The following is a 22,645-nucleotide window of genomic DNA, read 5'->3' as shown; positions in this document are numbered from 1 at the left end:
AAGTAGCAGCTATGGAGATAAATGCTGTAGATGTACAATATATAGAAATACATGTTGTAGATGTACATTATCTGTAAATACACATGTGCAGTATATAGAAATACACATTGTAGATGGACAGTGTGTACAGCTACACATTGTTGGCATACACTATATAAAATACACATTGTAGATGTACAGTATGTAGAGATACACATTGTAGATGGACAGTGTGTACAGCTACACATTGTTGGCATACACTATATAAAATACACATTGTAGATGTACAGTATGTAGAGATACACATTGTTGGTGTACAGAATACAGAAATACGCACTGTAGATGGACAGTGTGTACAGCTATACGTTGTTGGCGTACACTATATAAAATACACGTTGTAGATGTACAGTATGTAGAGATACACATTGTTGGTGTATAGTATGTGGAGATAGTTCAAGTTGTGGAGATTTATGTGTGACACAACATTTCTTTTCACTTTGAGCTTCTGGCACCTGGTGTAACTTTTGTCCAAAAGACTTCTATTTACACACTTCGTCCCCCAGCACAGTTCCACACTTACCTACAGCTTTCCCCCCAACACACACACGCACACACACACACGCACACTCACACTACTGCCGCCTTCATCCCAGACGGTTGCGAGGCACTCTGGTCTGGAAATTATGCAGCAAACCAAGACGTAAAGAGGCAAAGTTCACCTCAGGAACTTTCAGACATTCTCCAGACCCTTGCGCTCCAACCAGTCACTCCATCACACCCATAATGACTGACAGTTGGGTCTGTCTGATGATTGCGGCTATGTGTGTTGGGAGGGTTGCGACTCAGGAGACGTGTGGAACATGATACCCCCTCCGCGTGGATGGGAAATGGTTTGAAGCATTGGGGAAAGTTCAAATTCATGGGGTCTTGGTCCCCCCTCCCTTTTGGCTGATGCCGTTACCCTGGAAATGCACCCAGAAATCACAGCATCCGCTAAAAGATGCAGCTTTCAGCCACACGGCACGTAATTTCACACACACAACAAAAGCACGTAAAAGTCCTGACACGCTAAAGACATCAGTCAGTACAACCAATCAAATGTCCCTTTATTGGCCTGGTGAGCGTGACTGGAAAAGGTGTATATATGTATGTGTGTGTGTGTGTGTGTGTGTGTGTGTGTGTGTGTGTAAAAGACTGTATGGAAGTCCCTCTCCCCCGCGGGTTTCTAATGAAATGCCTGCTGTTGCTCCTCAGCTTCAATGGAATCTGCCCGACAGTCGCATCCATCTGTTTGTCCAAATTTTTCTGTTTCAGGTCGAGTCCTGCTGCTGTGAGGCCGGGACTAACAGGACTCTCTGTTATGGGGGTGGGGCTAACAGAATGCTGCCGCTATGGGGGCGGGGCTGAAGGGTTTCTGCTGCTGCTGCAGTACAGTGCCACGTTCAGACCTCATCGACACACATTCTCTGAATAAGAAGCAGTCGTTGCCGCATTAAGATTGAAAAACAGATCAATCCTGACAAAGTGAGAAGTGTTCGACACACAAAGCCCCAAATATAGGGTTATAAAAGGGACCTGTCTGCAGTCTGGATGCCGTCTCAGGGGAGGTTAGGCGAGTTCATCTCGCCAGTGACCTGCACGTATCGCATGCCTGAACAAACACTGCCGGATAATATATTCTGCTCTTATCTAGGAATTCTGGCCGCCCGTATCTTAAGTAAACCTCCACGTTCTTCTCCCAGTTCACCTCTCTCTCTATAATCATGTTTACTCTCTGGAAAAAAGCCCACGCTGGTTAGAAGAGGGAACAGAAGATCATGACCAGGTCTCTGTGTGTTTAAGGAACAAGGGATGAGAAAGTAGAAATAAAGGTAGAATGTCGATGAAGAAGTAAATTTTTTTTTCAACCCGACTCTGCGGTCTTCAGTATTCACCCTCTCAAGGACAATGACTTCAACAAACACTCAAACACACACACACACACACACACACACACATGTCCACATTGGATGTGTGCTGGACGCTGAACATGTGTGCACCAGCTGTACTGGTATTAAAAAGGTTTCACTGGGCAGAGGATCTGGGCGTGACCTGTCGGAGGACAGAGGGGGCGGGGCTTCTGGGAGACACTGAGAATAGCTGTGTACCTCTGACTGTAATGGCAAATGTGTGCATGTGCGTGTGTGTGATACAGCAGGACACACACAGCTCTGGCAGGAGGCGTGGTCTGGCACTTCATCACACACACACACACACACACACACACACACACACACACACCAGGTGCAGGCGGAGCTCGTTAACGGGGGCGATAAAGAGAGTGGCCTTTCGTAGGGGGGCTCTGCCCATGAGATTTTGCTAAGAACTGGACAGCAAACACAGTCAGAAAACAGAAGTACCACGCTTTCCCAGAATTCCGTTCCGCAAAACCTTTGACTTTTTAGAGTAAAACAGCCTCTTTCAACGCCAGGACCGTGACTTTTGTTTTGTTTGGGGCGTCTCCTAGCAACAGGCCTGTTTTTGCTTACAGTGAGATGGCTTGTGGGCAGTTTCCCAACATGCAACGCTGCTCCGGGGAGCCGCCGCCCACTCCGCTTCTGAACTTTTCAAAAAGAGGGAGGGGCAGCACTGCACAAGAACACTCCTGTGTTCCGAGCAAACGTGACTCCAGGCCAGTATTAAAATGCACATAAAGCAGGAGAATCGAGAGGGAGCAGCGGCTGTAAAATGTTTCAGTTTTACAGCCCCAGATTCCAGGTTACTCCAACTAACACCCAAACTAAATGAGAAATTTCAGACACTGAACCCCAGAACCATTCTTATAAAGCTATAAATATAACAAACAGATATTTCCTACTGAGCATATACCCATTATTCCCCATTTTGATCACATGATCCCACTTACTGAACTTACTGAAGGGGTTTTCTGGTGTATGATACTCCCTGTTTCTGTGTCATAGTCTCTCAGATCCTGCTTTTTTTTTACAATCCTGCAGAATTAACACCTTTCCTTCAGTTAATCCTGTTAAATCTTTCCTCTCCAGCAACGTGTCCATGAACATCAAACATTAAAAAGACCTTCACCTCCCTCTCTAAACACCCAGGGTCTTCCTGCAGGGTTCCTCATCTATCTGATCTTAATTAAAACTCAAAAAGGCCTATTAACTTCCCAAAAGTAAGCAAACATTCACATCAGAACAAGATCTGTTCCATGACCGTACGTTCCAGGTACGGTCATGTTCCCAAGTTGAACTTGGTGTGAACCCCAACAACCCCTGGGACGCCAAGTCTGGCCTCATTTGCATTTTAACAGGAAGTGACTGATACGGGCACCATGTTGAGGTTCAGTGCGCATATTTCAACCTTGAGACCCACATCAGGTATAAACTGAAACATGTGTGTACTGTTCACAGGTCAGGTCTCCCCTCATCCACCCTTGACCTCTGCCTCCCTGTGAACATATAGCTTTTCCCAGATCAGGATCTTACAATGACACAGACAGTTGGTGTTTTCTCATCACTCCACTGCAGGGTTATGGTTACCGCCAGCTGCTGACCTCTGTTACAACGGAGAACTGGGGTGTGAGGGAGCCCGGTCTGAGATGGGGTGTGACCTGGGGCTATAAACCCGGCATCCTTACAGCCCAAGGAGGGGAGAATTATCACAGTGCATCATGGGAGGTATGATTCATCATCATCATCATCTGTAAAAAATCTTCCTGATTAAAATCCTGATCTCCATCGTCACTGAAGAACGAATCCCAGCCCACTCCAGACCTTCAATCAATAAGCCAAATGGAGGCGGGTATTTCACTGGCCCCAAGGCGATTAGCATGAAATCTCGTGTATTTATTTCATTACTGTCTCTTCCAAGGCCAGGCCTATATATTAGCTGCAAAGTGATATGAGTGCGAGCAGCACGCCGATTTACTGTAAGAGTGAAACCCTGCATGAAACGCTGACCTGCTTCTGACTCACTTAAAGGAGGTTGGGTGATCGCTGTATTCCATCCTGGTGGCACTGACAGAATATATCTACAAAAATCTGAATAATATTATGAAGAAAGCAGACATCTGACCAAAGGGTTAGCCATCCAAGACACATGGGTGGGGCAGGGAATCTGCTACCTGAAAGTTAAGTCTGTATTGTGCTGCGGTTTTTCGGGCTGGAGGGAATTCCCTGTGTAAATGAAGGGCTGAAGAAAGCCCCGCCCACTGCCTCTTGGGGATACCCTTCTCAAAAGAACAGCTTCCCAATCATCCATTACTTGAGCCAGCAGCAAGTCGAGGGTGTGGCTGAATTTACAGGCATCCAAGCAGCTCTGAAATTAAGAGGTGCTGTGTGTGTGTGTGTGTGTGTGTGTGTGTGTGGGGCATCAGAGTGTCACTATAGCCTCTCATCTCCCAGCTCTATACTTAGTTGTGTGTGGATTATTCTGGAGGACAGTTTCAGAAGATACTCCACAGTTCACCAGTTTCTGCAGGAAATGACATTAAAACCTGTTAAAACCACAGCCCCATCCTGCTGACCTGGGTAATGTTGTTAATGTTTAGTTCCCATGGCAACTACAATGGGGACGCTTGAGAGAGTTTGTAAGTATGGATAAAAGGGAATTTCTGTTTTGTTAGGGAACTTCACCATATGCAGCTCTGTACGTGATGTGTGGCCTCTTCTGTGTTCAGTGTGCAATCCTACTCCCGTGTGCTGGCGCCTTCGCTATGGCTGCCAGCGCAGCTTGGCGACTCTGGGCGGTGGCAGGGGATAAAGCCGCCTTTCTTCATCTGTACCCAGATCGAGGGACAGGGAGCGACAGTGGAGACAGGAGCCACTGCCGTGCTGCATGTCCCTGCGCACTCTACTACGATGGCGTGCGTCACCATGCTCTTTAGTATAACACCGCATGTCACCGCGTGCTCTACTACAACGCAGTTACCACGCACTGTACGACAAAGCCACGCAACATCATGCACTCTACTACAACGTTGCATGCTCTACTACAACGGCATGTGTTACCACACACTGTACAACAAAGCCACGCACCATCATGCACTCTACTACAACTTTGCATGCTCTACTACTACAGCATGTATTACCACGCACTGTACGACAATGTGCACTCTACTACCACATTGCATGCTCTACTACAACGCCATGTGTTACCACAGACTGTACGACAAGCCACGCATCATCATTCACTCTACTACAACGTCACATGCTCTACTACTACAGCATGTATTACCACGCACTGTACAACAATGTGCACTCTACTACCACGTTGCAGGCTCTACTGCAACGGCATGTTTTACCATGCACCGTACTACAAATCCACCGCATGCTCTTCTACAGTGCCATGCTTCACCTCGCACTGTACTACAATGCCACGCGTCACCATGCACTCTACTACAACAGCACCCAATAAAGCGCACTGTACTACAACACTGCATGTCACCACACACTGTACTGCAACACCACACACTCTACAACAACGCTACATGTCACCACACGCTCTACATTACATTACATTTACAGCATTTAGCAGACACCCTTATCCAGAGTGACTTACAATCAGTATTTACAGAGAACAGTCCCTCTGGAGCAACTTAGGGTTAAGTGTCTTGCTCAGGGACACAGTGGTAGTAAGCGGGGTTTGAACCTGGGTTTTCTGTTTCAAAGGCGAGTGTGTTACCCACTAGGCTACTACCACCCCATGTCATCTACTACCACCCTACATGTCATCGCACTCTTTACTACACCCTGTGTTTACATCACCCTGTGGTCTACTACAACGTTACAGCTCCCTACGTATGGTACTGCCTAATTACACTCCCCATACCTTACAATCACAACCATAATACAATTCTGCACACCCCATGCCATACTACACACACCTCCCCTCTGCTTTGGTGACCTCTGACTTACTAAAACCTGTTCAGTGTCCCAGCAGAGCAGCTAATCCATCTGCACTAGCTGATGTTTCACACAGGCTCTCGTGTCCATGAGTGTAAGTTGTCACTCAGTGCTTCTCTATTGTACTGCCTCTCAGAGTCAGGAAATTTGAACAAGAAGAAACATGGATTAATATAGATTAAAGTATTCTGAACAGTGGAACGTGGACAGATGAGGACAGAACCGTAAAAAGGGAGGAAAAACCCAAACAGAGTGTAGAGCTGAAACAGAGGAGGAGCAGCTGTGTGGCTCCAAACATGACAGACGTATTTGGACTTCCTGTTAGTACCACACCCGTCTCCTCAAACTCTCTTTTATTCCTCTCTCAATCCCGCAAATGTGTATTTGTCATGATTTTATCACATTGCAAATTATATCTTAAATCTTTGATGGGTGCTTAAGTTAGCACAGGGGTGTAAAGCTAGAACATAAAAGAGACAAAAATGGTGAATTTGTGCAGACCAGGCAAGAGACCTTCATGAACATCTTGTGTCCTCAGTACCTGACTCAGTGGGAGTGAATTCTGCTGACTGAATCAATCCGATCTGAATGAATCCAATTCAAAGTCACCTTCTGAGCCCAACAGGCTTTAAATCTGTCCTGATGACAAAGTTTAAAAAATTATCAAAAGTGATTCCAGGTGTAGTGATGATGACGATGATGATGATGATGTGTGTGTGTGTGTGTGTGTGTGTGTGTGTGTGTGAGTGCATATGTGAGTGCTGTCTACTGAAGGACAAAGCTCATTTAAAACAGATGTTATCCTGTACCTGTATTTGCAGCTGACTAGGGTTCCCTGAACACACACATTTACATTTACATTTAAGGCATTTACCGGATGCCCTTATCCAGAGCGACTTACAATCAGTAGTTACAGGGACAGTCCCCCCCTGGAGACACGCAGGGTTAAGGGTCTTGCTCAGGGACACAATGGTAGTAAGCAGGATTTGAACCTGGGTCTTCTGGTTCATAGGCGAGTGTGTTACACAGATACACAATACTGATACAGAAATGAACACAGCTGTGTGCATGCATGTTGGACTGTACAAGACGAAGTAATGTTGCCCAGGCCTTAGATTAGGAGGCGGAGCATCAGTCGCACTGGGAGACAGCTGGATGCACAGGGCCACAGGGGGAGGGGCCAGCGCTCAACATAACCCCAGCACTGCCACACAGGAAACTCGGACACAGACACAGGATGCGGGTCGCTCTGAGGCACGGTGTGCAAAACAAAGAGTGAAAACTGACAGGAGGTTCAGAATGAGCTGCGGGGAGAACCGGCACTGATTCGGGGTCACCGAGGGGGCACCATGCTGCAGAACACACCGGCAGCTATTTTCCAACACAGCCTGGACCAGATCCACGCGCTGCAAGGCACTGTGACAGGTGATCACTGCCGTTAGAAAAATACAATCACAAACCTGGCAACGTTCCCATCACTGGGACAACAAGACAAGTGTGAGCAGATCCGAGGCCTCACCTCACATGATCCTCAATATGATGCACATGCAGCGAGGATCCCCGAGCTCGAACATCTCCTCTACCCAGCTTCACCACTGTCCTGAGGTTCCAGGTTTTCATTCTTCCAGATGTCCTGGTATTTGTCTCTATCAGGCCTCTTGATTGGATAAACTCCCAGCCCCCAAGGCCCAGGTTCTTGTGCCACCTGTCAATCAAGCACCAGTCAGACAACATTTCACATCTGATGGACATTGAATTCCCAGCTGACCATTGGCTGGCCTCCTAGAGATCTGGTCAGATCGAGAAGTTCTGAATTGGGTGGCTGACCAACATATGGTGGCTTTACTGCTCTGCTGGTTTTACTGGTGTTCCAGGGTCAGCGAGACTGTTCTCCTGCTCTGGGATGCTGCTTGTTCACCGTGTGGTTGCATGTAGAAGATGAAACTGGTGAGTGGTACATGATCTCAGTGAAAACCGAGGGAGACGCTTGAGCTGCACAAGGACACTGAACGCAGCTGAAGAGACTTGAAACCATGCTGGGTTTTCTCCTCTGAACACCTGCAGCAGGGACTCTCAAACCCAGAATTACACCACATCTTCTCACTCGGTTTCATCAAAAACTGTGGGCATCTGACGTGGGTTCCAAAGAGAAGGATTTCCACCACACACACAGGAGGACAGAGAAATAGAGATGTTTTGTTACAGTGATCACTTACAGTCACACTTACTTTGCAGTCGGTTGGACTTTTTCTCTCGTTCTGACACAAATGAACACAACGAACAAGAAGTTGTTTATAAGACGACAACATTGAAACCCAGGCGTTCGAACGAGAACAGAAATTCAGAAACGATCCTCATTCATTCTCTGTTCATCTTCATTTGTGCTCATTCTGTGAAGAAGAAACATCTGTGTTCCAGGTGTTCTGAATAAAAAGAAAATCTTTTTTGAAAAGTACGATCCAAATCCACCGCAGCAACAGTTTCACTGGTCTATATCTTCATCACCAGTTAACTCATGTTAATCTTCATCACCAGTTAGCTCATGTTAACATGGTATCACAAACCAAAAAGAGTCGACTGACTACTGACTAGTCTAGTTTATGCTCTTTAGTTTCTTCAGACTGAAGAACCCATTAACAGACACATTTACACACACAGGCACGTGCACACACACACACACACACACACACACACACACACAGTTGTCTTTGCTCTTTTCTGTTTGCTCTGAGACTCTGACGACCTTCATTTAGAACAGGAGCAGTGTCCATTATTCACTACAACCTCTGCACAGCAGATCGGACTGGAAACAATGGAGGAACTCCGAGACCCGAGTCAAGACTCAGAGCATAGAACATGGAGCCTGGAATTTAACACAATGAAAATAAGGGGGGAAAAGATGAACTCTGAGACTGAGCTTAAATTCAGAATGAATGTTAACATACACACACACACACACACACACATGCGGTTAACAACTGTAGCTGGTTGTTTGGCTGGTTTGACAGATATGTGGAAAAACCAAAGAATGAACCAACCAACTCGAAAGAGAAGAAACCTGGATCATGTCTGGGGTGAAATTTCAGCCCAATCAGCTGTGAGATGAGACTCTCGTCCTGGGTGACGCTGAGTAAACAAAGATTAATAGTCACCCAACAAGACAGGAAATACACACACACACACAGCTTATTAACTTCCTGTTGATCCCAGGCCAGAACACCTTGCATTCTTTTTGTTTCTCACCTGCCCTGAAGCCGCTTTGATTTATGTTTGCCCCGCCCACTCCACCAACGATGCTGCGATATGTTACAACGCCCCTGACTGGCACTGCGCCCGCTGGCATGGTGCTGGATGGGCGTGGCGGGTGTTTTGTTAGAGAACATACTGTACACGCGGTTCTGGGGAGGAACACCTTGACTGATGTGTTTTCCTCCTCCAGTGACAGCAGCCATGCAGCGCCCACAATGCCTTGCAGGACCCAGGATTCCGTGCCCACATTTACAGTACTTTTTCAATCGCTAACAAGCATTTGCTCAACCAAGAGTCACGATGTTCAACACTCTCAATACAATGTGCACAGCATCGGCCTGTTCTGGCCTCACCATTCACAAATTTCATTTTTATTTTATAGAAGCTTAATCGATGGATTGTTTTTTACAAATGTTAACACACAACATACCACAATGAAAGGCTGGCCTGTCTCTTCCTTCCCCCTTTTCACCTTACCTCAGTCCCATAGAAATCATGGAGTTCTCTTCTGCATGGAGGAAGGTTTATGGCCATTAGCCACTTGACCAGATGTCACTCCTTGATGCCATGGATGCTGGCTGCGGGGACATTACAGTGTTCGACTGCCAAGGATGATGGATCCGTCGCACCAAGCGGTTTTATCCCAGGTGTATCGCCTTGGATGACATCAGACAAAAACATATGGCCGAACACTGTACATTGCTGAGATTGGAAATTTTTCCCTTTCATCTGAGCTGTTTTCATGTGTCCGTTCAGTCGGTTTTGTGCGTTTGATCTTGTATGTTCACTATAAGCATTACAGTAAAACTAAACTGACCATTTGGCCAATTGTGTTTTCTGTGTTGAGGAACACAGAAAGAATCTGAAGTATGGGTTAATGATTGAAAAAACACTGTAACTGTGGAGAGGGTGCTTCTGCACCAGGAGTGAAGGGGGCATGTGTATTTGTAACTTTCAGTGTGGATTGTATACTCCTCCACCGGTAGATGTTTGACTGAAGGATGAGGGGCGGTGCTCTGCTGATTGTGTTTTGTTCTGGTTGACACTCGCTGCACACATCTCTACATGCCTGGTGAGGTGGAAACGTTCCTCACATTCCTTCTTCTGTTCTTCTGCGCAGTGGAAGGAACAGTGAGCTTCTGTGACTGACAGCTTCCTTCTCCTGGAAACTTGGGTGACCTGGACACGTCCATCACTTACTGTGACCTCTGACCTCTTAGTAGAAACACATAGCTTTACCACAAAGAACATTTCAGCACTTCACAATACAACACGTTCTCTGCACACACTAACTTAGCCAAAACCACTGGAAATCTGACTCAAAATTAAATTCTTCTGTTAAACACACGTTTTCAGTTCACAAGGTACAGAGTCAATCAAACAACAACATTTATTTCATATATAGCCCATTGTCACATACAGTATGTGTCTCAATGGGCTTTGACAGTTCACAAGGTACAGAGTCAATCAAACAACAACATTTATTTCATATATAGCCCATAGTCACATACAGTATGTGTCTCAATGGGCTTTGACAGGTTGTATAGTTGACACCCCCACACTTTGACCCTTTCTGCACACAAGGTAAAACACAAAAAAGAAGAAGCGAGTCAGACAGGTACCCCTTCTAGGGTACTGTGAGGGTGCAATTTTTGTTAGTGCAGGGTTGGTGATGTCCAAGAAAAAATAATCCAACAGGTGTAGTGGTAGGAAAAGTCCAAAACGCAACATGGATCATCTGTCCATGTTTGGAGGTACTGGACAGTGCAGAGTAGGTTTTAGTCCAGTGTCATGGTCTGCACTGCATGTCCATAATAGTGCTACTGGTCAATTTGAAGGTCCCTGAAGCTTCAGCCATTATGGTGTTGGCAGCTTTGATGATCCTCTGATACATCTCAGGCTGGTACGTCTCATCAGCAGCTCAATGCCAGGAACCAGGATCTAGAGTAACTCAGAGACAAACAGATTAGACTTGGGTGGCTGGGACTGAGTGATTGTGGTAGACTATCTAGGACAACCAAGATGAGATGAGCGTCACACTATAGGTGTGTTTTAACTGTAAAAGTAACTCGGATAAAAGGGGGAAAAACACAAAATTATCTAATCTCTGCAATCTTCAGGATTCCGCCACATGTTTTTGTCAACATCACATCTGATGTCATCCACTGCTTGGGATGACGGATCCACCCTTGGCCGTCTACAACTGCGATGTCCCTGCAGGCAGCATCCATGGCATCAAGAAGTGACATCTGGACATACGGCTGATGGTCATAAACTTTCCACCTCCATGCAAAAAAGAAGTCCTCTATGGGGCTGAGGAAAAGTGAATAGGGTGGAAGGAAGAGACGGGCCTTCAATCATATTGTGATCGCTTGAGAGTGATGGAATGCCACACACTCCCAGGTTGTGACAAAAGTTGTGTGTCAATTATTGAATATTTTGTTAATTATCGGCTTATTTTTGAGCTGATATTATTGTGGAAGTCGAGGTTTTATACTGTACCTGACGTTTGGAATATTGTTGTTTATATTGTGGTATGTTGTGTGTTTAGATTTGAAAAATAAGATAAAAAATTATCCAGAATTTTGGTGGTGGGTATAATTTGTCTGTTAAGAAAATGTAAGCGTTTTAGAAATGTGTTGACTGACTGCATATTGTGTGAAAACAACATACAATTTGTAAATGGTGTGGCCAAAACGGACTGATGCTGTGCACATTGTATTAAGAGGCGTGGACGACAGACAGAGAGAGAGGGAGTGCAAGAGAGGAGTGAGTGTGAGGGAATTAAATGGACTGGGTTAAATGGACTAGAACATGTTCTATACCGGTGCAGGTACACATCAGGCCTCAGCAGCTACAGGTGATCGATCATTTCCAGCACAGTATCATATACAAGCACACACACACACACACACACACACACACACACACACACACACCTGTCACAAAGAGAACAAATGATGACATAAACAAGCAACGGCCTGTGCCTGTCAAACGTCAATGCAAAGCCAGACGACATTCAGGTTCCAGACTAATGACCAGAATCAAGGAACGCTTTCAGACAGAGAGAAAGAGGGACAGGGAGACATAGACGGAGGGACCTTTAACAATACACCATCGAGAGACACAATCAGTATAAGACCAAACAGCAGTGAATAAATCCCTCTTTTCCATCCGCTGAGAAGTCCTGCTCTTCTCTGGTCGTCCACTGAGACGTCCCGATCTTCTCTGGCCGTCCATCCTGCTCTTCTCTGGCTGTCCATCCTGCTCTTCTCTGGTCGTCCGCTGAGACACCCTGATCTTCTTTGGCCATCCATCCTGCTCTTCTCTGGCCATCTGCTCAGATGTCCTGCTCTTCTCTGGCCATCTGCTGAGACGTCCCCCTCTTCTCTGGTCGTCCGGTGAGACGTCCCGCTCTTCTTTGGCCGTTCACTGAAACATCCCGTTCTTCTCTGGCCTTCTGCAGAGACATCCGGCTCCTCTCCACCCGTCCACAGAGGTGTCCTGCTCTTCTGCGGCCATCTGCCACATATGTTCCATGTTAAATTCCTCTCCCTACCTGTATAATCTGGTGCTGGTCTACTGAGGTGAGCTCATGGTGAAAAACATGAGGCTCCATCTGCATCAGCACCTTCCCACCCCTGTTTTACAACATCTGCTGAGATGAGCAACATGACATTATTCTAATGATCATATGAAACCACATCGCAGACTGTGGTGTAAAAGTATTCTGTGTTGGCTTGGCACACATTCTGCCTCGGCTCATGTCGCACCAAGATCATAATGTTTTATTTGTATAATTATGAAAGTGCGGCTGCGGCTCCAGAAGAAAAGCAGGTTCTACAGGGACACAGCTGGAGCGAAATGTGAAGGTAGAACAAGATCTGCAGCTGAAACAACATGGCTGCCTCCAGGGGAAGACCTTTGTGTAATCGCTGATCATTCTGACACGCAGCCAAGGAAAAGAGACGGCCACTCTGCCCCGCCCATCGTGCGACCCCCATCCGATCCTGACCCGAGTGAAGAACGACTGGAATATTGGTGTGTGTGTGTGTGTGTGTGTGTGTGCGTGCGTGTGTGTCTCTAGCCTGCAACAGGAAGTTCACCCATTGCACATGTAGAGGTCTTTTCTGGAAAGAACAAACCAACACAATGGAGAACCCACAAAGCTCTGTTTTCAAGGCAACGGATTTCCTGCCCAGAGTGGTTATAACGACAGTAAAGTGTGTGTGTGTGGCATGATGTGAGAATCAGGGATTGATGGCCGTGCAAGTCATCACCTCTCAACAGGAAATAGGAGACTCCAGATGAGTCTACTGAACATCAAAAAAATGTTGGAAGCAATGGAAATGAAAACAAGGCGTTCCCCGCGTCTTCTGCACATCTCTACAAGCTGAACGTGGAACAATGGCAGGTTCTCAGCTGGCTTGTTTTGGATAAAAACAGTAATTTACAGAAAAAAAGGACTTCATTCACCTCTGTTTCCCATAAATGCCTTGGGATCGGCAGGTATGGCGTCTCCAGCTGTGAACTCTGGACATGTTGAGGGGGCTTCAGGAAAAGTCCGGAACCATGTTTTCCACCCACCACGTAGCCGTACATGACGCCCACGGCCAACACGCACTGCCCGGGAGGCTGGAGACGTCACATGTCACAAATAACGTTCAAAGATCCCCGAGCAGATTCTACATCCTTCTGCTCGCGACCTGCTGCACCATGGAAATGTGAATGAGCTGAGCGAACATCTATTTTGTGAGTTTTCGTTCAAGAACAACACCTCATGAATAAATGAATATTAAGTATAAAATTTTCACAAAGCCTCGGCCTCGGGAGTGTTTGTTATGAAAGCCTCTATTTCATTTAACCAAACTCACATACGCTTTTTACAGGCGACTAAAAGCACATGATGTCTTCTCCCCTGATCCATTACTGAAGCAATAAACGTGATGAATGAACAGAGCTTAAACGTGGACACAAATCACACAGAATCTCTAAAAGCAACTCATTTAGACCATTTTACGAAAAGCGCCAACCCTTTTTTAACCATAATGGCCACAGATACCCTGCCTATGGTGCCAGGCAGCAGATTTACTCCACTCCTCTGGAGACAGTAGGCAGGACGGTCCAGACGACAGTCTAACGTATGACTGGATTACTCAGTGACCTCTGACCCCTCACCATTAAGATACAGATGATTTCTGACCGCAGGCTACAGATCGGTGAACTGCAGAGGGCCAGGCTGAGGAATACAATGCAATTTTTATGAAGATGAAGTGTCCCTGTATTAACAACATCATAAAAGAGGAGACGCCGTCACAGTGAACTGTGTCTTAATCGATTGGAGATCACTACCGTTCTCCAACTTGATGAACTTCACAGTATTTCCATGGGACCCACCACAATGTAAGGGAGTGACACAGGCACTTGTCACCCATGCCTGGTGACCAGCATGAGCGCCATGAGGTAGGAGGTAAGCAGGCTGTCTACAGAACACCACTTCAAGGCCACAAACACAAGAACGGCATTTTTTTTCAAAATTATTTTTTATTAATTGACAGTCTCTTTTATTAAAGAAGATCACATGATTACTTTTGGACTGGCTCAAGATTTTTATCGGTCACGTTCATTGTTAAACGTCAGAACAAAAAGTGGGTAAAAATACATGCTGAAAAGCTGTTTTTTTGTTTTTTTTTTAAATATGCATAGATTTTCAAGTTATAAAAATAAAAGAGAACAAAAGACACAGTGTATAGCAGGATGTGAATGTGAAGAATGTGTAACAGGTTGCATGGTAATGATGAGAGTTGAACAGAAAACAACATTCAAATGGTCGGGGTGAAAAAGAAAGTGAACTGATTGTCATTGTGATACACAGCACAGCATACAATGAAATGTGTCCTCTGCTTTTAACCATCACCATTGGTGAGTAGGAGGACCTTGGCGGATCGGGATTCGAACCGGCAACCGTCTGATTACGGGGCCGCTTTCAGCGGCAGTAAAGAAAACCTGAACTTTCTCATCTGTGGTGCAGGTGCTGTTTGGTCTGAACCTGGATGTGTTCAGGCCACATCAGGTCCTCTGAGATGTGGACACCCAGGTACTGCTCACCCACTCCACTGATGTTGACGGACTTGTCCCGTTGCAGTCTCCTGCGGAGGTCCACCACCAGCTTGGTCTTGCTGGTGTTCAGCTGGATGCAAGGTTCTCCATTAACCCAATCACCACCCTCTGGTCAGCAAACTTAACTTGACCAACTTGCCCAAAGTGGATTCACTTTTTATTTGCCACCCCATTCCATTTCGGCCCTCTCAGCCTGCAACTTGATAAGAGGTTTATATTAATCATGTCCAAGTTTAGAAGGAATTATGGCATTTACCGCACACAACTTCAGTTTCAATTTCGGCTTCATTAAATAAAATTTAAAAAAAAGAAAACTAAGAAAAATGATGTACACAGTGCTATATAATAAATACCATATACATAGTGCTAGGGTTGTATAAAAATGAGTTGTACTCGTCTTTTAATGTATCATGATGTTTCAATTATCGCAGCACTTTGTGTCTATTAAAAACGTCTAAAAGGTTTTATATAAGGTGTAAAGGTATAATTGTTGAATTGGACGTGTGAACGCGAAGAGTAAATGCGTCATGTTTACGTCCAGCGTCGGGGGCTGTCGCAACAAAGTGCAATTACAAAGGGACGGGGGACAAATACCACATGTCGCCAAAAAACGAAGGACGCCGCCGGACAGTGACAGATTAAAAGTTCGTGGCCAGACTCGAACCGAACAGCCGGATTCTGCTCGAATGCGTGTAACATGGCGCTGCGGTGAAGTCCGGGAACGCGCGGCGTCTGTGCACAACGTGAAGTTTAGCGACGGTCCCCCGGATCGCGTCCCGTCCCGCCGAGCGGGAAACGCGCGTGGAAACGTCCCCGCGGCGCGCGCGCGCGTCCGGCGGCGGCGAAACTTTGCGCCGCGGGGACCGGCTCCGGTTCCGGCGACGGCGGGACACCGTAATGACCGGACAGGCTTTCCCGCCACGGCCCCGGCCGCTAAGCGGGTAACCCGATATTCAAAACAATACGTAATCCCACAATGCCCCGCGCCGCGGACCATTACCTCATCCCGTCGTGCACCGCGGCGCGAAGAATCTTCTGGGTGGTCGTCTAGGCAACGCGCCTTATCTGAAGGCGAGGCCCCGCCCCCCGCCGCGGCCGCGGCCAATCGGCGCCGTCGGCCATGAGCTCATGGTTATTTTTAGTGGCCGCAGCAGATAAGGTTTGGGCTCCACGCTGGAAGCGGCGCACACTTTTACGGGACGCGCGGAGCGAACTTTTTAAGCCGAAGTCCCGCGTCTCTCGCAGCTCCGGTAGCGAGGTGGTGTCGCCGCGTGGAACTTTTCCCGTCCGGTTTCTATGTCGACCAGGATGGAAACTACTTTCTACGACGACTCGCTGAACGCCGCCGCGGCCGCGGCCGCCGCCACCGCCGCCGCCGCCGGGTACGGATACAACCCGAAGGCGCTGAAGCACAACATGACGCTCAACCTGGCGGACCCGAGCGGGACCCTCAAGCCGCACCTGCGCGCCAAAGCCTCGGAGCTCCTGACGTCGCCGGACGTGGGGCTGCTGAAGCTGGCGTCGCCGGAGCTGGAGCGGCTCATCATCCAGTCCAGCAACGGCCTGATCACCACCACCCCCACCCCGACGCAGTTCCTCTGCCCGAAGAACGTCACCGACGAGCAGGAGGGCTTCGCCGAGGGCTTCGTCCGCGCCCTGGCGGAGCTCCACCACCAGCATATGCCCGGCGTCACCTCCGCCCCGCAGAGCGGCGCCATGGCGGGCAGCGCCGTCTACACCCCGGCCGTGCGCCCCGAGCCGCCCGTCTACGCCGACCTGAGCGCCTTCAACCCGGCCGCAGGCGCCGCGCCCCCGGCCGCTCCGGCCTACGGCTTCCCCGGCAGCCCGCCGCTCAGCGCGCCGCCGCTGCCCGTACAGCACCCCCGGCTGCAGGCGCTGAAGGAGGAGCCGCAGACGGTGCCGGAGATGCCCGGGGAGACGCCGCCTCTCTCGCCCATCGACATGGAGAGCCAGGAGCGCATCAAGGCCGAGAGGAAGCGCATGAGGAACCGCATCGCCGCCTCCAAGTGCCGGAAGAGGAAGCTGGAGAGGATCTCCAGGCTGGAGGACAAGGTGAAGACCCTGAAGTCGCAGAACTCGGAGCTGGCCTCCACCGCCAACATGCTGCGGGAGCAGGTGGCGCAGCTCAAGCAGAAGGTCATGAACCACGTGAACAGCGGCTGCCAGCTCATGCTCAGCCAGCAGCTGCAGACCTTCTGAGCAGAGACTCGGTTTCCTTCACCTACGACCGGGACCCGACCCGGGGCCGAGGGGGGCCGCCGGCGGGACCAGCGGAGCCCGCCCGCTCCCGTTCCCGTTCCCGCTCCGCACGGAGCCGAGCTGCTGCTGGAGAGGAGCCGCCGATCGCGGCTCCACCGCTGTAGAGCACTTCTTCTCGACCCGAACTGAACTCCGAACTCACTCCTGTCCTGTCCGTTCGAGGCGCTGCAGGAGTTTCCTCTCAACTTATTCAATGGGGTTTCACTCATTATTATTATTATTATTATTTGTACATAAGAACTTAACTTTACCGTTTTGTAATAAAATGTCTTTTTTTTTATGCCTGTCTGTTTCTGATTTACTTCAGGAACGAGTCGTTATTTATGAGCTGAAGTAATAAAGTATGTCGAAGGAGCGCCGCATGTATTTCTTCACCCCGTTTACTTGCATCACGCTACTTTAAACGCGCTTAAAAAAAAAGTCTTCTTATTCGGGATTACTGGGGGCTGCGTCCCTAATCGTCGTCGCGACTGTCACCCCGGTCCTGTGTAAACACGAACCTGCCGTGATTTCGATGCCCAAATTTGGGGGCGATGACATCATACCGGAAGGCCGGCACCTACCCTGCCAAATAAGGTGAGCGAGCGGTCGGAAGGCCCCGCGTCACCGCGGAGTGGGCGGGGCTTACGGGAACTCCTCGCGCGAGCCCTGCGACTCTGGCGACATCCTGCGACGTCTTTACAGGCTCCCGGGTACCAGGACGACGTCTTCCGTTTCGATGTTAATCTTAAAAGTCACCGCCGCACCTTGGGTGTCCAGGACGTGCGTTGGGGACACGATTAGGGCTTCACTAATAAAGGTGGCCTGACTGTGAAGGTACTAGTTCAGACAACATCTAATAAATGAAACGTTCCTACATGCTGGTCATAGATGTGCTCGTCTTTACGTTAAAACCACAGAAAACGGGTGATAGTTTATAAAACCGAGCAGTACTGGGCGTCCGCCGGCCTCTATAACGCAAAAACAGCCCCGTCCAGCTCACACTCACACAAAGAGCCCTGACCTGGGACTGTCTGCCACCCGCCCTCTGTTATTTAAAGAACACAACCCGCCCGTCAAAGTGCTGATAAGACTGGCACTACGTAGAACCTTCAAAACACACTTCACAGTAATGATCGCTGGGCGATCGAGTAACAAATGGAGTAAATAATCCTGACGTAAAACCTCATCAGTCTAAATGAGCACACGATGGATCAGACGGAGGGAGCTGAGGCGGGACTGGCCTTCATTGTCTCGTTGCTGGGGTGAGGCAGAACCTAGTGATACCAAAACAAAGCTGGAGAAGAAGCTGAGGAACCCGTGTTGGGACGCCTTTTACAAAATGCTTCGCGAAAGTTCCAGAGATGAAACGGGCTCTGGATAAGGGCGTCTGGTCAATGCTGTAAATGTAAAATTTATCCTTTGCAGGTGCTGCTAGACTCGGGGTTCGATCCAGATACTACTGGGCCCAAAGACCAGACCCCACTGCATGCGGCTGCCCTGCACAACCAGCCCGCCGTGGCGAGCCTGCTGCTGCTGGCCAGTCCAGCTCACACTCACACAAAGAGCCCTGACCTGGGACTGTCTGCCACCCGCCCTCTGTTATTTAAAGAACACAACCCGCCCGTCAAAGTGCAAAGACTAAATTTAGACTCTGTATGTTGACAAAATTCTAACTTGCTGATAAGACTGGCACTACGTAGAACCTTCAAAACACACTTCACAGTAATGATCGCTGGGCGATCGAGTAACAAATGGAGTAAATAATCCTGACGTAAAACCTCATCAGTATAATTGAACACACGATGGATCAGACGGAGGGAGCTGAGGCGGGACTGGCCTTCATTGTCTCGTTGCTGGGGTGAGGCAGAACCTAGTGATACCAAAACAAAGCTGGAGAAGAAGCCGAGGAACCCGTGTTGGGACGCCTTTTACAAAATGCTTCGCGAAAGTTCCAGAGATGAAACGGGCTCCACCAAATCCCACACCAACCCTTACGCCACAGAGGTCATTAGGATTAAGAGGAAGGAACTGGTGGAAGGAATCTCCAACACTGAGGGTCTCCTTGATCTCCTGATTAACCACGGCGCCTTTTCTCCGGAGAAGAAACTGCTCGTGTCCCGCATCCATGCTCAGGTGGAACGAAATTCCAAAATGTTGAACATGCTGATTTATCAAGGAGAGCGGGCATGCAGGATCTTTTTCTACCCGTGCCTGAAGCAGGCGGAACCAGACCTGTACCACATGATGAGAAGGTACGTTGGGGGCGTCAATGAGGGAATCCGTGATCCACGCAGACAGCTAATTGGATACCTGATCGAGAGGGACAAACAAGGGACAAACCCAAACTCAACAGATAAAGCCTTCAGTAAAACATCTCAGAAGGCATCTTCAGGGGTAGACACAAGCCAAAAGATTATAAAGGATGAGACAAAGGTCCAGGAGCCTCTGGATCTGGATCACAACCCCACCGAGGTGTTCAAGGCTGTAGCTGCTGGAGACGTCCACCTTCTAGAAAAGCTTTGGAGACACAAGAAGCCGAATGCTGTCAGCCTACCCTACGATGACCTCCTGCACGTTGCTGCTGAACATGGTCAGCTGGCCTCCATGGAGCTCTTGCTCCACTGTGGCGCCCAGCTGACCGCTACAGACGGGCGGGGCCGCACAGCCCTGCACGTCGCGGCGGAGAGCGGCGACGTTGGCGCCACCGCGGCCCTGGTGAAGTCCGGCGCGGACATCTACACCCGGGACCACGCGTCCAACACCCCGCTCCACCTGGCTGTGCAGAGAGGACACCAGGGCGTTGTCCAAGCACTCGTGGACGAAGAAAAGCATTTCGAGAACCGGGCGACATTTCTTCACATGGCAGCGATGGAGGATGACCACACTCTCACCGAAGTCCTGCTGAAGACAGGGACAGAGGTGGACAGCAAAGACGTCCAGAAGAAAACGGCCCTTTTCCACGCTGTTAGCCGAGGGAATGAGAGAACGACGGCGCTCCTCCTGCGGGCCGGAGCCCGGGTGCGTTCGGGGGTTCTGAACGCCGCACTTGACCTGAACAGGAGGTCCATGCTCACCATGCTGCTGCAGCACTCTGGGGGGACGGTGTCGCCAGAAGCCGCGAAGGCCGCGCTGTTCGAAGCCACGCGGAGGAACCTGGACGAGGCTGCCGCTGCACTGGTAGACGTCGGGACAGACGTCAACGCGCGCGACAGCCTCGAGTACACACCGCTGCTGCTGGCCGCAGAGCTGGGACACGTGGAGGTCTTCAGGGTCCTGGTGTCCAGAAATGCCAATCTGGGGAGGCGGCTCCCCGACTTCACCACCGTCTTGCACCTGGCTGCCCAGAGTGGCAGCGTGACCATCGCACAGGTACTCATCTGGAATCGTGACGGTCCCTGGGACATCTCCACCCCTCTTCTGATTGGGTAATAATTGGGTGGTTAGTAGCCTAGTGGGTGACACACTCGCCTATGAACCAGAAGACCCAGGTTTACATTTACAGCATTTACCAGACGCCCTTATCCAGAGCGACTTACAATCAGTAGTTACAGGGAAAGTCCCCCCCTGGAGACACTCAGGGTTAAGTGGTGGCCTAGTGGTTAAGGAAGCGGCCTCGTAATCAGAAGGTTCCTGGTTCGAATCCCGATCTGCCAAGGTACCACTGAGGTGCCACTGAGCAAAGCACCGTCCCCACACACTGCTCCCCGGGCGCCTGTCATGGCTGCCCACTGCTCACTCAGGGTGATGGGTTAAATGCAGAGGACAAATTTCACTGTGTGCACTGTGTGCTGTGCTGCTGTGTATCACGTGTGACAATCACTACCATTGTGTCCCTGCTCAGGGACACAATGGTAGTAAGTGGGGTTTGAACCTGGGTCTTCTGGTTCATAGGCGAGTGTGTTACCCGCTAGGCTACTACTACCACCCCTCAAACCCCACTTACTACCATTGTGTCCCTGAGAAAGACACTTAACCCTGAGTGTCTCCAGGGGGGGACTGTCCCTGTAACTACTGATTGTAAGTCGCTCTGGATAAGGCCGTCTGGTCAATGCTGTAAATGTAAAATTTATCCTTTGCAGGTGCTGCTAGACTCGGGGTTCGATCCAGATACTACTGGGCCCAAAGACCAGACCCCACTGCATGTGGCTGCCCTGCACAACCAGCCCGCCGTGGCGAGCCTGCTGCTGCTGGCCGGAGCTCGAGTGGACGCAGTGACCCACGACGGGCACACCGCGCTTCACCTTGCCAGCCGGGACGGACGCTCAGAAGTCGCGTCCCAGCTGGTGCAGGCCGGCGCAGACCTCCACGTCCGAGACAAGCAGGGGCGGACGGCCTTGCACCTGGCCGCGCCTCAGGGCGAGGCCGCGGTGGCCCGGCTCCTGGCGTCGGCCGGGGCAGAGTGCGACGCGGCGGATAAAGAGAAGAAGACGCCGTTACACCTGGCGGCGAGGTGGGGACGGACTGAGGTCATGTCCGCTCTGTTAGCGGGCAAAGCCAAAGTCGGAGCGAGAGACATGGACGGCTGCACCGCCCTGCACTACGCTGCAGCCAGCGGACACGCGGATGGCGCTGCACTCCTTCTGGCCACGGGGAAGAACAAGAACGCGGACGAGAAGAACGCGAGGAGGAGAACCCCACTGCACGCGGCTTCGGAGCAGGGCCACAAAGCGGTGGTGGACCTTCTCCTCCGCAGCGGGGCCAAGATCAACAGCAAGGACGGCAACAAGGACACGCCGCTGCACTGCGCCAGCCGCTCGGGGCACGTTGGCGCCGTGCAGACGCTCGTGAACTGGCTGGACGGGCAGAGGGCGGACCTCCAGGCCACCAACAACGTGAACAGAACCCCCCTGCAGGTGGCAGAGGCTGGTGACTTGCACGCTCACGAGCTCATCGCCACGCTGCTGAAGAAGAAAATGTGTCTCATAAAGTGAACAAAAAAAAAAATGTCCCTGTGCCGAATGCTTGTGTAGTGGCAGTGGTGGCCTAGCGGTTAAGGAAGCGTCCCTGTAATCAGAAGGTTGCCGGTTCGAATCCCGGTCCGCCAAGGCGCCACTGAGCAAAGCACCGTCTCCACCGCGCCTGTCATGGCTGCCCACTGCTCACTCAGGGTCATGGGTTAAATGCAGAGG

The 22,645-nt window shown here is 49.7% G+C and overlaps 2 protein-coding genes across 2 annotated transcripts; both read left to right on the top strand.

Moving 5' to 3' along the window:
- The first annotated feature begins 16,398 nt into the window (after positions 1 to 16,398).
- Positions 16,399 to 17,814, top strand: jun (Jun proto-oncogene, AP-1 transcription factor subunit). The gene has a single exon (XM_028961836.1). It carries the CDS (start codon positions 16,551 to 16,553, stop codon positions 17,472 to 17,474), a length of 924 nt encoding a protein of 307 aa, XP_028817669.1. The 5' UTR covers positions 16,399 to 16,550; the 3' UTR covers positions 17,475 to 17,814.
- Positions 17,815 to 19,296: 1,482 nt separating this feature from the next.
- On the top strand, positions 19,297 to 22,447 carry caiap (CARD- and ANK-containing Inflammasome Adaptor Protein). Its single transcript, XM_028962441.1, has 2 exons — positions 19,297 to 20,885; positions 21,596 to 22,447. Exons 1-2 carry the CDS (start codon positions 19,452 to 19,454, stop codon positions 22,445 to 22,447), a joined length of 2,286 nt encoding a protein of 761 aa, XP_028818274.1. The 5' UTR covers positions 19,297 to 19,451.
- The last annotated feature ends 198 nt before the right edge of the window (positions 22,448 to 22,645 follow it).

The sequence above is a fragment of the Denticeps clupeoides genome, chromosome 19, assembly GCF_900700375.1.
Source record: "Denticeps clupeoides chromosome 19, fDenClu1.1, whole genome shotgun sequence".
NCBI classification, from domain to species: Eukaryota; Metazoa; Chordata; class Actinopteri; order Clupeiformes; family Denticipitidae; genus Denticeps; species Denticeps clupeoides.
The sequence above is the reverse complement of the archived record's forward strand: the minus strand, read 5'-3'. Positions and strand labels throughout refer to the sequence as shown.

What these genes read in the sequence shown, in the direction of transcription:
- jun (XM_028961836.1), top strand. Translation starts at nt 16,551, where the DNA reads ATGTCGACCAGGATGGAAACTACTTTCTACGACGACTCGCTGAACGCC.
- caiap (XM_028962441.1), top strand. Translation starts at nt 19,452, where the DNA reads ATGCTTCGCGAAAGTTCCAGAGATGAAACGGGCTCCACCAAATCCCAC. An exon ending in GCAGCGTGACCATCGCACAG is followed by an intron (nt 20,886 to 21,595) that starts GTACTCATCTGG and finishes TATCCTTTGCAG; the next exon opens with GTGCTGCTAGACTCGGGGTT.